Source organism: Monodelphis domestica, chromosome 1, assembly GCF_027887165.1.
Source record: "Monodelphis domestica isolate mMonDom1 chromosome 1, mMonDom1.pri, whole genome shotgun sequence".
In the NCBI taxonomy this organism is placed as follows: Eukaryota; Metazoa; Chordata; class Mammalia; order Didelphimorphia; family Didelphidae; genus Monodelphis; species Monodelphis domestica.
In genome coordinates this window covers 175,865,041-175,879,434 of record NC_077227.1, presented here as the reverse complement: position 1 = coordinate 175,879,434, position 14,394 = coordinate 175,865,041, and the positions used below count along the sequence as shown (strand labels likewise).

Below are 14,394 nucleotides of genomic sequence, written 5' to 3'. Positions count from 1 at the left end.
TTTTCTAAGGGATTTCAATGAACTTTCTGAGGTGGGATTTGAAACAAAGTCTTCCTGACTTCAGGTACATTACTTTATTCACTGCACTGTGTTTCTGCTAAGATAAGACTAGTTTTGTATATCAATCCACAAGTCTTCCTCTTGAGTATATGACAAAGGACTATTGGCCTTCTCCACAGGGAGGCAGTGTTACCTGGCCATGAGTTCTTCTGTAGCACATGGCATGAGGGCATAATTTGGCAACCACCATTACTCTTCTCATTTCAGCATCCTCCATCATTATTCCTTCTCCAATACCCGATTTCTTTTTTAAGTCCCCTAAATCTAGGTCATCACCCACACAAGAGCGATATGAGTCCAAAATGTGCTTTTTCACCAATGGCCTACACACAATCAAGCCCTAGCTCTTTCCCTTCTACAAAAGAAGACTTGGGGAAGTGAACTGAGTTGGGAAGTCATTTAATCAATTCAATTACTCTCATGCTTAAAGAATTAGTTTGTGTTTCACAGATAGGAAATAGGACTTAAGTAGAAAGTTCAATAGGAGATATGGATTTTTTAAAGGAGGAAGAGACAGGCTTCTGATCCTTGAGGAAAAGATTGTTATTAAGGTTACTTCTGGGGAATTATGGTTCTATATCAATAGTCCAGCATTTGTTCTGTTGGAGAACTACACCTACATGATAATACTAGAAAAAGGACTGAATTACAGTATGGAATATACGGTATAATGCTGTTTGCCAAAAGGTTAATGAATTATTTAAAATGTAACAAAAAATAGAAATAATGGAATCAAAGATGAGAGACAACTTTAGGAACTGGACATTGACTATAAGTTTAGAAAGGATGATCTGATGCCTGAGGGAGAAATCTTTGGCAGATAGGAAGATCTGTTTTCATCAGAGTCATAGAAAGCTTGTGAAGAATTAAAGATTTGGAATGGAAGGATCATTAGAGTTTGTCAATTGCAGCTCTTTATCTATTTATTACAAATATTCATCATCATTTTTATTGAGCCTAACAATAAGAAAAGAAAAAGAAAACCCTTGATAATTAAGCATAGTCTATCAAAACAAATACCTACACTAATTTGTCCAAAAATATATATCTAATTTTGCATTTCAAATCTTTCAAAGTCTTTCATTTCTCTGGAAATAGGTGAGTGATGTGTTTCATATTCATTTCTGTGAACCGGTGATTTATCATTATATTGATCAGAGCTCTTGAATACTTCAGAGCTATTTTTTCTTTATGATATAAAAGTCAACAAGCACTTATTAAATGCTTACTATGTTCTAGGCATTGTATAAATTATTCCAATTTTTCTTACTTCTCTTTGCCTTAGTATAGAGAGGTGTTCCCGGTTTCCTCTGAAACTGTCCATTTCATAGTTTCTTAAGGCACAATAACATCACAATATATGCAATAATTTGGTTAGTTACTCCCTAAAAGATAGGCACCTCTGCAGCTTCTAGTTTTTTACAACTATAAAATGAACTGCCATAAACATTTTTTGTACATATGCAAGCTTTCCCTCTTTTAAAAATATTTGTGGTAAAAACCTATTAGCAGAGCAGCTGTATCAGAGAGTATATTCAATTTAATAACTCTATGTGCATAGTTCCCAACTGCCTTCCAGAATGGCTGGACCAATTCATGACTTTATTTATGGAGCATCAGTGGGCAATTTTTTGTAGCTCTTCCAACATCAGTCAGAGTTGCTTTAATTTATATTTCTCCAAGTATTAGTGATTTGGAAATTTTTTTCATATGCTCATTGAAAGCTCAGATGCCTTCTTCTGAAAAGAGCTCTTTCATATTCTTTGACCATTTATCTAATGGAGAATGCTTTTAGTCTTATGCATTTTAATCAATTCCTTATATATCTTGGATATGAAACTTTTATCAGAAAAAAACTTGCTACAAAGATTTTCCCTTGAGTTACTCATTTCCCTTCTAATTTTAATGTATTAGATTTATTTGTGCAAAACATATATTTCATATATCAAAACTGATCATTACTTTGCGTAATATTCTCTATCCTTTGTTTACTAAAAACTCTTCCTTTATCTCTAGATCGGAAAGATAATTTTTCTTGTTACTCTGACTTGCTTAAACTGTTCTCTTTTATGTTCAAATCATGTATCCATTTGGAGTTTAATTTATGTGATGTTAATCTATGGCTAATGTCTGCCAAATGGCTATCTAGCTTTTCCAGTAGTTTTTGTCAGCTAGTAAGGTCTTCCCCTAATATCTGTGACCATTGGCATTACTGAACAACTTGCTGCTGATTTCAGTTTTCTCTGAATGTTGTATGTATAATCTGTCCCATTAATGGTCCTTAGCACTTTTTAACCAACTCAAATAAATTTTAATGATTATTGCTTTGTTTGAGATATTGTACTGAGAGATCACCTTCCTAAATAATTTTTCATTATTTCCATTGAAATTCTTGACCTTTTGTTCTTCCACATGAATTTCATTATTATTTTTCCTAGCTCAATAAAATAATCCTTTGAAAATTTGATTGGTATTGCACCAAATAAGTAAATTAATTTAAGTAGCATTGTAATTTTAATTATTTTGGCTCACTCTACATAGGAGTAATGACAAATACTCTGATAATTTAGGTCCTCATGTTTTTTAAAATGGGATTTTATAATTATATTTATATGCCTCCTGGGTCTATCTGTCTGTCTTTCTCTTTTTAACTTTTACCTTCTTTTTTAGAATCAGCACAAATATTGGTTCTAAGGCAGAAGAATGATAAAGGTTAGGCAACTGAAATTATGACTTGCCTAGGTCCACAGAGCTAAGAAGTGCCTGAGGTCATATTTGAACCCAGGACCTCTTGATTCCAGGTCTGACTCTATCCCCTGAGTCATCTAGTTGCAGTGTCTTGACATATATACTTCTAAATATAATATATCTTTTGTCATTTTTTATTTGAATTTCTTTTTTCTACCTCTTGCTGCTGGATTTTGTAGATAATAAATAGAAATGCTAATGATTTATTTGTATTTATTTATACCCTCTAACTTTGCTAGATTTAATATTTAATTGACTTTAAGATTTTCTAATAATTGCATAGTCTTAAAAATTCTTTCTTTTTTTTAACTATGTTTTCCCTTTCCCTTTCCATTTCTTATCTTATTTGCTACAGATAACATTTCCATGACTGTGTTAAACAGTAGTGATGATAATGGCTATCCTTGCTTTATTCCTGATGTTTTTGGAAAGAACTCCAAGTTTTTTCTTTTGTATATAATGTTTACTCTTGGATTTAAGTAGGTATTTATTGTTTATTATAGTAAATAAAGGCCTATTTATTCCTATGCTTTCTGATATTTTTAACAAAAATATAATTTTTTTTTCATTTTAGAAACGAGGAAACTGAGGCTCAAGTGTGACTAGGTAACTAATGTCTGTGGAAATGGTTTTGGGGTGTCATCATAGGCCCCTTTGCAAGGGAATGTGGCTGAGTTTGTGCACAGCTTGCAGGTGCCTGGGGATCACTGTGACTCCCAGCACAGAGGTAGGTGCCTGAGTCTTCCAGCTGGGTGTCAGTGATGTGTAGAGAACTGAGAAGGTCTTTTCTGTTCATTGTGGCTCTTAATCTTCCTTTCTGCTTTCCCTCTGAGGCGATGTAAAATAGGAGGATGAGCCCTTTCCCAGGATCTTGTCTGAACCACTGCAGGTTTGTGAAAGCAGTGCTTGAATAAGTACAGTTCATAGTGGCATGTTCCCCCTCCTGGACCTTCAGAGTTTGCGGACTCTGCTTCACCTCCTGTTGGCCACTCACCCCTGTGCAGAAAGACAATGGGAGACACAGGAGAATGATTATTATAGTAGCATCTCTCTAATTTTCCTTTAAACTTCTAGAATGAGTACATCAAGCCAATCCCATGTCATCCCAGCTGAGCTCCTTTCTTTCTCCCTCAGCCCTGTGGGAACCTGTAACCAAGACCTCCCTGCCCCATCTCCAGAAATCCCCCAACTTACAATTAAACTGAAGATACAAAATAAATAATAAGTCTCCCAGGACATGTTGCATCCTTGCCCTTGCCAGTGCTATGGTCTCGAGTTCAGTAGTCAAAAGTAGGCTTCTCAGTTCTAACTGTTTCTAGTTCTCATCCAGGAAACACACAAGATGCTCAGTTTGGCTGACTAGCCAATCAGAATGTGCTCCCCTACTCATATATTGTCATTCATAGATAAAATGCCAGGGCTCTTTGTGAGGAGGGACCCTTTCTGTCAAAGGTGATGCAGTACTGCCCTCGTTGGGCTCTATAGAATATTGCTAGGTCAATAAGAAACTTTCTTTTCCTTTAAAAACTGTTTTAAAATGAAAATTTGATGACAAAAAACACAAACATTTACATATACAAAGTAGAATAAGAAAGAGTGTATTAGAAACTGAAAATTGTTACATATGGTTTGTTTTTTAAGTAATACTTATATAATTAGCAAAATAAAATCCTTTTATTTCTGCTCTCTCTTCACTTTTTAGATTTTTTGTTTTGTTTTCAGTAATGCATTAAAAAGAAAAAAAGTTATATTGGTGATCTCTTTTTCTGGGGAGTACTTATTGCTTTTCTGTCTTGTCAGCGTGGAATCTAAAAGTCTCCAAACTTATAGCCTAGAAAGATTAAATGAACCCCAGTTTACTTGGCTTAAGGGTGAAGGCTCCTGGTTTGACCTTGTTACATGAGAGTTCCTCCCCAAGGGAAAGTCCTACTTCACTGCCTCTCAGACTAACAATAGACTTTTAGATTTGGTGCATTAGGTAGCCTGTCAGTCTCCCAAGCTGAAGATCCCTTGTGGAGGAGGGTGTGATATATTGGGAGAGGCTTCTAGAGACAAGGAGAGTCATTTGACATCCTAAAGTCTATTGTTAGTCTGAGAGGCAGTGAAGTAGGACTTTCCCTGGGGAGGAACTCTCATGTGACAAGGTCAAACCAGGAGCCTTCACCCTGTAAAATTGAGATTTGAACTCTGGACTCCATTCCCCAGGAGTCCTTGCTAGCTCCCAGAATGCCCTCTAATCTCACTGAATTCTCACCTGGGACGAGAACAAAATTTTATTTAAAGAGTCTTCCCTGTAGGCGGGGCGCTCTCTCTTGTGGACTTCCATTTTGGAGCAGACGTGGCTCTTTCCATTATGTAGGTGAGGTCTTGTCTAGGCTTCTGTGGCCTAGGCACCACGTTTTCCTTATCCTATATTTTCTTTTAATCCTTAACTTTTAATAAACCTCTAAAAATATAATACTCCTTGTAGAGAGAAACTAATTTCTACCTGCCTCAGTCTCCCCTAAATTTTAATTGTTACACCCTTAAGCCAAGTAAACTGGAGTTCATTTAATTTTTCTAGGCTACAAGCTTGGGGACTTCTAGATTCCATGTTGACAGTCCCAACCTCTGGCTTTCTGAGTAGAAGCCCTCTCTTCTAATAAATATGCAATGATCAGCTAAATAAATCAACATTCTGAGTACTCTGGGAACACAGAGAGCCTTCCTTCCTTCCTTCCTTCCTTCCTTCCTTCCTTCCTTCCTTCCTTCCTTCCTTCCTTCCTTCCTTCCTTCCTTCCTTCCTTCCTTCCTTCCTTCCTTCCTTCCTTCCTTCCTTCCTTCCTTCCTTCTGTTTGTTAACTTGTTTATGTCACCTAGATTTCTCCAATATAGCTCCCCTTTTTTCTTCCCAGAGTCATTCCTTACAGCAAGTTTTGAGTTTTTCTGCAAGAAAGAAAATAAGAGAAAGTAGAAAAAAAAATTAAACCCTCACCTTCCACCTTAGAGTCAATACTGTGAATAGGTTCCAAGGTAGAAGAGTGGTGAGGGCTAGGCAATGGGGGTTAAGTGACTTGGCCAGGGTCACACAGTTGGGAAGTATTTAAAGGTCAGATTTGAACCTAGGACCTCACATCTCTAGGCCTGGCTCTCAATCTACTGAGCTACTCAGTTGTGCCCCAGAAAAAAAATTAATGCATTGGAAAAATATGATGTTATATATAATGATCCATACTTAACCAAACTTTGCAAAGCAAATGAGGGGAGTACCTCCTTATAACTTTTATTTGGGACCAAATTTATTCTTTGCATAGGATGTCCCTAAAGCCACTAAATTTTTTGATGCATCCTGTAATTTCACAATAATCAGTTTTGGTTATTTAGTGGTTATTCTTTCCATTCACATCACTGTAGCTATTGAGTCCATTGTTTTCCTGGCTTCTTTTATTTCATTATTCATCAGTTCACATCACCTTTCCATGATTCTTTGTATTTATCACAATTGTTGATTCTTAGAATGCAGTAATTTTCCATTATATTCATGTACTACAATTTGTTTAATTATTCACCAGTCAGTGATAATCTAATTTGGTTGCAGTTCTTTGCTACATAAAAAATGTTGCTATTAATATTTTGGCATGTTTTGGAAATTTTCTCTTTCTTTTTCATTGTGATATATGCCTAGCAGTAGAATCTCTGGGTCAAGGGGTATGGCCATTTTAACTATTTGACTTGTATAATTCCAAATTGCTTTCCGTAATGGTGATACTAATATGCAACTCTACAAAATTATTCCTCAGTGTTCTTCTTTCTCCATAACCCAATACTGATTATTCTTGTCTTTTGTCAATTTTACCAATTTTCTTAGTTTGAGGTGAAGCCTCAGGGTGATTTTATTTCATATCTCTTACTTTTTGCTATTTGGAGCATTCTTTACTACAGGCTTTAATAGTTATAATTCTTCTTTGGAGAATTATTTATTCATAGTCTGTGACTCTTCTCTATTGGGGAATGACTTTTGCTATTAAAAATTTGTTAATTGTTTTATAAGAAGGTAAATGAGAAAACATTATCTAGTTATCTTCAATAAGGGGTTGCTATTTAAAATATAAAAACATAATACATAAAATTTATTTGTCCCCAAACCTTTCAATTTAGCACATCAAAATTATGTATTTCTTCTATAGTAATTGCCTCTGAAAATACATTCTTGTTGATTTAAAAAAGTCTTTAATCTCTATCTATAGTAGTAAAAGGGCATATTATCTGATTTTCTTTTAATTATTTTATTGTTTCAGCTTTAAATTTTGGGTCAAGTGTTCAATTTGAATTTATTGCAGAACAAGGCACAAAATGTTATTCTAGGGGCCAGCTAGGAAGCATAATGGATAGTGTGCCAAGCCTGGAGTCAGGAGGACGGGGGTTCAAATTTGACTTTAGATACTTCTCTGAGCAAGTCACTTAATCCTGATTGCCTAACTTTTGCTGGTTTTCTGTCTTAAAAGTGATACTAAGAGAGAAGTTAAAGGGTTCTTTAAGAAAAGGATGTTTTTCTAGGGATATTTTTTTTTTGTCGGATTGTCATCTAGCTTTTTTTCTTTGGTCAGTTCTTATCATACAGTTCTTTCATAGGTAATTTATGTTTTGAGGTTTATCAAACTGTGGGTTGATTGTCATCAATTCTGATTCATACAGAAGGATGCTTTCAACAATATTTTTCTACCATTAAATATTGATATTGCTGAGTCTGTGTGGAATTTTTATCCTGGATGAACATTGAGAAGAAATGTTCCTTTCCTCAAGGTGCTTCCATTCTTGCATGAGGTAGTCAATTTCACTTCATGTATGTGTAAGATTTCTTTCTTTCTTTTTTTTTTTAAATAAACCATTACTTTCCATCTTGGAATCAATACTGTGTATTAGCTCCAAGGCAGAAGAGTGGTAAGGGATAGGCCATGGGGGTTAAGTGACTTGCCCAGGGTCACACAGCTAGGAAGTTGCTGAGGCCAGATTTGAACCTAGGACCTCCCGTCTCTAGGCCTGGCTCTCAATCCATTGAGCTACCCAGCTGTCCACTTGTGAGGAGATTTCTGTAGGAAACAAGGTTTCCCAGTAGACACTAGAAACATTTTAATGAAAGATGTGCAGGTTAACGAATTGCCAAACAGTAAGACAAAGAATCGCTTCCCCTTCACAATTGGGAGCAAGGTTGCAGCAATCTTTTTTTTCCTTGAAGAGAGTTTAATTTGCTCAGGGAAAGACAATCACTTTATAGCTGCCTCTAAACTACAAACTATAAGAATCCCAAATATCTAGAGTCATTTAAACACCCAGAAGAGGGGTTTTGAAGGTGCCTTTGGGGGACAAAGAGGGAATTACCTATTTAATTTAGAGGGTCCCGCACATGAAGGTAAGAGTAGGAAGTTGAGTCCTGAAGAAGGATGAGAAAGCTAGTAGCTTTGAAAACATGAATCTCACTTGATGTAGAAGATATATATCTTAGACCAATCTCTACTAAAATAAGATTGGTCTTAGGCTGACTCTAGGGGCAAGAATTAAAGAGGGTGTTTGAATATGAGAAACTAAAAAATTTTAAGGTTTAGGTTCCTTCAAAATTTCATTAAAGCCTCACATTTCAGTTTGAGATTTCTTGTATCTCTATATTTTTTCTTTAGTTTGATACTTAAAACTTTTTATTTTTCTATCTAGTTATTTGCATTAAGAAATACTTTTCAAACCTTAAAGAAAGGTTATTTTGTGAGGCAACTAAGTAAGAGGCAACACAGTACAATTTTTTTCCTTCCCAGAAATGTCTTTATTGAATTATAATTCAATAGTGTAACCTTTTTCTTTTTAAAAAAATGTTCTTTTGTTACTGTGAACTTGATAAGCACTAAGAAACATGAACTTTCTACATTCAAAGAATAGAAAAAAGAGGACTACTTTGAAATTGTGAGTTCTTTATTAAATACAGCTTTTAAAAATGTATATTTCACAGGTGATGAGTGACTTCTTTCACATGATGAATGTGGAAATACATATTGTATGATAGGACATGTATAATCTGTATCATATAACCTATGGCCTTGGGGACAGAGGAGCAGATGGATTACAAAATGTCAAAAAAGATTATTAAAAAGTGTATTGACATGTGTGCAGATTGGATTTGGCTCTCCCCTGATTGTAACAATGAAGGTATTTAGCTCTTCCTTGATTGTGAAGATTAAGTTGTAATCCCCTGTCTATTTTTAGAATTTAATCCCCAAGTGTAAACACAGTACTTAAAGTTCTACCCATTTTGGATTTTAACCACAAAAAGGTGTGAACACCCATTTCATACATTGAGTGGGAGGTCTGTGACCCACATGTGAAAGAGTAGGCAGTCTGGGAGTGAAGTGTTGGCTGTGATTGGTAGACGTAAAATTTTAGGGGAAGTGACACAAGAGAAAAAGGTCTTTAAAAGGGGAGACAGAGACATACAGAGAACAGACACTCTGACTTAGAGTGAAGACACTTGAAGGGATACTTGGAGTGAAGACACACTTGGTCTTGGAACTCAACCTTGGAGGAGCGTGTGCCGGAGACCTCAGACTGTGGCGAGTATAAGGGATGACTTCTTTCCCTGCCCTTTCTGGAGGTGTGAGCCTCTGGGAAAGGCCCATTGTCTTAAGACTCCTTTCCCCTGGCTTAATATCTTCCCTCTATTGTAAAATAAACTACCATAATTTCCATTTTACTTTAGTAATTCATTTTTGGGATTTAGAAATTAAATCCCTGGTGACCAATTAAATATTCAGTCCAACCATAAAATCTAACACATGTGATCTGGAAAAAAATGTAAAAATATATATTTCAAATTTAACATGGTAGATCAAACACTGCTCTGCTTGTCTGAGTTCCATTCTTCATTTTCCTTTGCTCTCTTATTTGTATTTTAAGTGATTAATCAGTATTCTTTTCTTTCTTTTTTGATATGATTATCATTAACCCTACTTCTTTTCAAAACCCTCCTATTTGAAAAGAAACTAATTAACTTAAAAAACAAAATCCCCTCTCTCCCATACTTCCTCCCTACCCCAAAATGCAGGTATGTATACATAGGTAGTACATATATCATTATATAATACATATCTCCCAATTTGCCATGTTTTGGGAAACAAAACACATATTTGTTACACTAGAAAAAATTCATGGAAGAAATAAAATGAAGAATGGCATATTTTTTTTTATTGTAGCACTTAAAATTTATTAATATAATTTATTTCCAAGTATTTCAACCCCTCTCTCCCCTCTTCACACCACAGGAGGCATCATCCAGCAAATCTGTTATACATTTCCATTTTTCAGTTTATTCTCTAGAGGTGAACATTTACAAGTTATTCTTCAAATATTAAATCTTTAGCTGTGTTCTCTTTTGTTTACTCTAATAGTATGTTTCAATCTGCATTTGGATTTCATCTATTCCTTCTCTGGTGGTGGAGATCCTTTTTTATCATGAGTCCCTAGGAGTTGTTCTGGATTCTTGTCTTGTTGATAATAGTGAAGTCATTCACAGTTGATCATCATACAATATTGTTGTTTCAATGTCCTGATTACAATGTCCTTCTGATTCTACTCATTTCATTTCAAATGACTTCATAATAAGTCTTTCCAGATGTTTTTGTGATCATCTTGTTTTTAATTTCTTATGGCCCGATAGTATTCCATCACAATCATATACCACAAATTGGTCAACTATTCCCTAATAGATGGACATGGTGCAATTTAAACTGATTCTGAAGTCAGAGCGCTTAAGTTCAAACTCTGCTTCTGATATCATCTGTGTGATCTTTGACAAGTCACAACCTCCCTATGCCTCAATTTCCTTATCTCTAAAATGGTAAATTAGATGGTTCCTAAGATCCCTTCCAGCTTTAGATCTGTAATCCTAAGAAGGAAAATAGAAATCTGTATCTGCTTCTACAGGTTAAAGGATGCCTGGGTAGGAAGAATGTTCATAAGGAAGTAAAAAGAGAAAAGAAGAAACAAAGTGATAGAAGCACATACTGAAAAAGGATGGATGCAGGGAGCTGTCCAGGAACTGGAGTGTCTCCATAGTTGACAGGAAGAGCTGTGTAGCCTAACATCCTCTTCAATATTGGCTCTAGTCTGAATTTTGGTTTGAATTGTTAAATGGAATGGTCTCCAGGTTTCCAGACAGTTTCTCTATACTTTCAGATGGCTGGGTGCTCCAAGGTGAAGTAGGGCTTGGAATAAGATGAAGGTTTGAACCCTTCCTAGGAAGGATTAAAATAAAACCCTAGTTAATGTAAACCTGGAATCAGTCAATAGTCAGTAAACATTTATAAAGCACTTACCCTATCCCCATACTATGCTGATGGTTGAGGGTACAAAGAGAAGACAAAAACAATTCCTTTCATCAAAGAGCTGATGTTCTTATAGTAGAAACAATATGCAAGCGATTATGTACATAGAAGATATAAAAGGATATAGGGAATCCCAGAGGAAAGGTACTAGCATTAAGAGGAACCAGAAAATCGCTTTTTAAGAAGGGATAACAAAAAAGATTCAACAAGTCAAGTTTGCATAAAGGTTGCTGGTATGCTTTCTTGGCCATCTGCCTCTGCACTCCCCAACCCCCCGGGCAGGGATTGTGGCTTGAGCACATGTAAGGTTTGTGCACATGCTGCAGGTGCCTGGGGATCACTGTGCCCTCACAGCACATAGGTAAGTGGCTGAGTCTGAAGGCTGGGAGGCATCGATGTACAGGGAACTGTGACGTTCCTTCAAGATGATCGTGGATCTGAATCTGCCTTTCTCCTTCATCTCTGAGGTCAAGTAAAACAGGCTGATGAGACCTTTCCCAGGATCCTGCCTGAACCATTGCAAGCTTTGGGAAAATTCTGTGAAACTGCAGTTAATAGTGGTGTCCTCTCCCTCCTGGACTCTCAAGGCCTGAGGGCTCTGTTCCACCTTCTGGAGGCAGCTCCCCCCTGTACAGAAAAGCAGTGTTAGACTCATGATGCTGATTGGTTAGCAAGTCAGTGTGTCCCAAATTTTCCTTTTCTTTCCATAACCAAAATCATAATTCCTGTGTGAGCCAGAATGAGCCCTGTCCCCTCTTCCCACTTTCCCAAATCCCTCAACTCACAATCCAGATGAAGACACAGTATCAGGAATGAGATTCCCAGAAGCTTTTCCATCCTTCTTCCTTCCAGGGCTTGGGAATGCTTGATTCTGAAATCAGAGATATAGATTCTCTCAAGTCCAGAGAAGTCTTTCTGTCACACTTCTAAGAGTTTCTAGTTTTTCTGCTCTCGGGGAAACAGAAAGGGTTCTAAGCCTGGCTGCTGGGCCAATAGGAGGAAGAATTGTTATCTCAAATACTGCACACAGTCCCATTCACAGGCACACAGGTAAGTCCCCCAACTGGAAGCATTTCTGGTAGTGACAGTACTGCCCCCCTCAGACAATAAAGAGAATTTTTAGAGTTGAAGATTGTTTTTGCTCCCCCTAGAAGCAATTTCCTGGATCCTTTAGTTATTTTTTTTATCACTGTTCTTAGTGTTCAGAGCTAGAAAGGACCTATGTTGTCATCAAGATCAGACCATTCATTTTCCAGACACGGAAGAGTAACTTGTTGAAAATCACACATGTAGAGTAAGGAGCAGAACTGTAAACTGAGCTCAGGTGCTCTAATGGCAAATTCTATGTTCTTTTCACTATAATACACTTTGATCACTACATGTACTTTGAGATTCCAGTTCCTATCCTACTTCTAGGAATTGGCAAACCCAAGAAATCCACATGAACTATACTGAACTCTTGTTTTACTACATAACCTTTTTGTCCCAAGTCTCCCTATTCCCACATCCAATCCTCCACCCACCTTATCTTAACTCATAGTTCAGCTCAAGTCACTGAGTCACCATTCAGGTTCTCAGAAGCTTTTTCATCCTTCTCAGCAAAACTCATCTAACACTTCTATCTGGAGCCTGGGTTCCCAATTGAAAGGTTTTCACAGCTTAGAATTTTTTCTAGTTCTTTTTCCTGCTTCATCAAATTCAGGCATTTTTCAGTTTGTCTTTCCAGTCAATCACACCCTAATCTGTCATCTCATAAGCTATACAAAATTGGTATTTCCCACTGACAGATACACACCCAGAGTGCCGAATTGAAGGCATTTTTCTACTCCCCCACTCTCAAACCCTAAGCCATACATAGTTATTTCTGAGTCAATAAAAAAATTCTCAGAAGGCCTGAATATCTGACAACTTACTGATAGGAACCTAGGATCTCACAATTGAAAGGGTCAGATATGCCTAAACACAAATCTTCTCTATAATATTTTGTGGTCTCTGATTAAATAATTCCAGTGTTGCAAAATTCACTTCCCCCGAGTCAGGCTATCATAGCTTTGGATAAACCAAATTATTTTTTAGAAAGCATGCTGAAATCCATCTTTCTGATAATTATAGTTAATTGTTCTTAGTTCTTTCTCCCCAGCTAGTGGCACAGTGGATTGTGTGCTGAGTCTGAAGTTGGAAAGACTCATCTTCTTAGTTCATATTTGACATTTAATTTGTTGTGTTTGCCTTAGTTCCTCAATTTTAAAATGAGCTGGAAGAGAAAATGGCAAATCACTATAGTATCTTTGTTAAGAATACCTCAAATAGGGTCATGAGAAGTTGGGCAGGACTGAAATTACTGAATGACAAAGACTAGCTCTCTGTTGGCGAATAGTTACTAAGAATCTCAAGCACATGTTCTAAGCTTTAGACCACAATATAGGGCATTTCAAAGACATGTTTTGGTCCTGGATTCGGTCCTGCACTCTTACTTTATAGCTGTTTGGTTTCATCATGAGAGGAAACCCATGGGAACCTCTGGCCCTGATGAACTCTGCATTTTAGGTCATAGTAAATGATGTATGTCTTGAGGTCAGGAAAGGGATATTCTTTTTCTCTTCTCTGGAAACAGTATGAAATGAGTCTTTTTTTCTGAAAGAGAACTTAAATTATTTTTTGAAAGAAACTCTGTGTTCCTGATTCAAAGCTTCCTGAGTCAGCAGGAAGCTTATTTCATGATCTGATGTGAAATAAATAAGAAATGAAGAGTAGCTCTGAAATTCCATCTCATTTTTCACTAGGGGTTCTTACCTTTTTTGTGTGTGTCACAGACCCCCTTGATGAAGCCTAGGCACCCATTTTCAAAATGATTTTCCTAAATGCATAAAGTAAAATACATAGGATTATAAAACTCCAATTATATTGAAAAATAGTTATCAAAATGTTAAAAAATAGTTCATGGACTCTATGCTTTCCACTACTTTGACCCAGAAAGTATTGTCTTTTGTGGAAGAAAGAACTTGAGAATGACTTTGTAGCAGCTGAGTTTGGAGCAGCTGTCAGTCAAATGAAGGTTCCATTTGGAATGTTACCAGGAAATCAGTTGGAGGCAAAGCCAGCTGCAGACCTCTCCTGGTTGCCTTGTGTCAGGGAAGGAAGAAGCTGATTTCTCTCTTGGACTTTGGGAGAATCAAGCTGGAGGTGGCCTGGTGACTTTGAAGGCAGAAGAAAGAAGAACAATAATCCAGATATCTCTCTA

At 36.6% G+C, this 14,394-nt stretch overlaps 1 gene segment (V, D, J or C); it reads right to left on the bottom strand.

The window, feature by feature from the left end:
* Positions 1 to 11,490: 11,490 nt before the first annotated feature.
* TRAV37.1 (T cell receptor alpha variable 37.1) lies at positions 11,491 to 11,808 on the bottom strand. The segment is given in 1 exon segment: positions 11,491 to 11,808. A coding segment is annotated over 1 exon segment (318 nt).
* Positions 11,809 to 14,394: the final 2,586 nt, after the last annotated feature.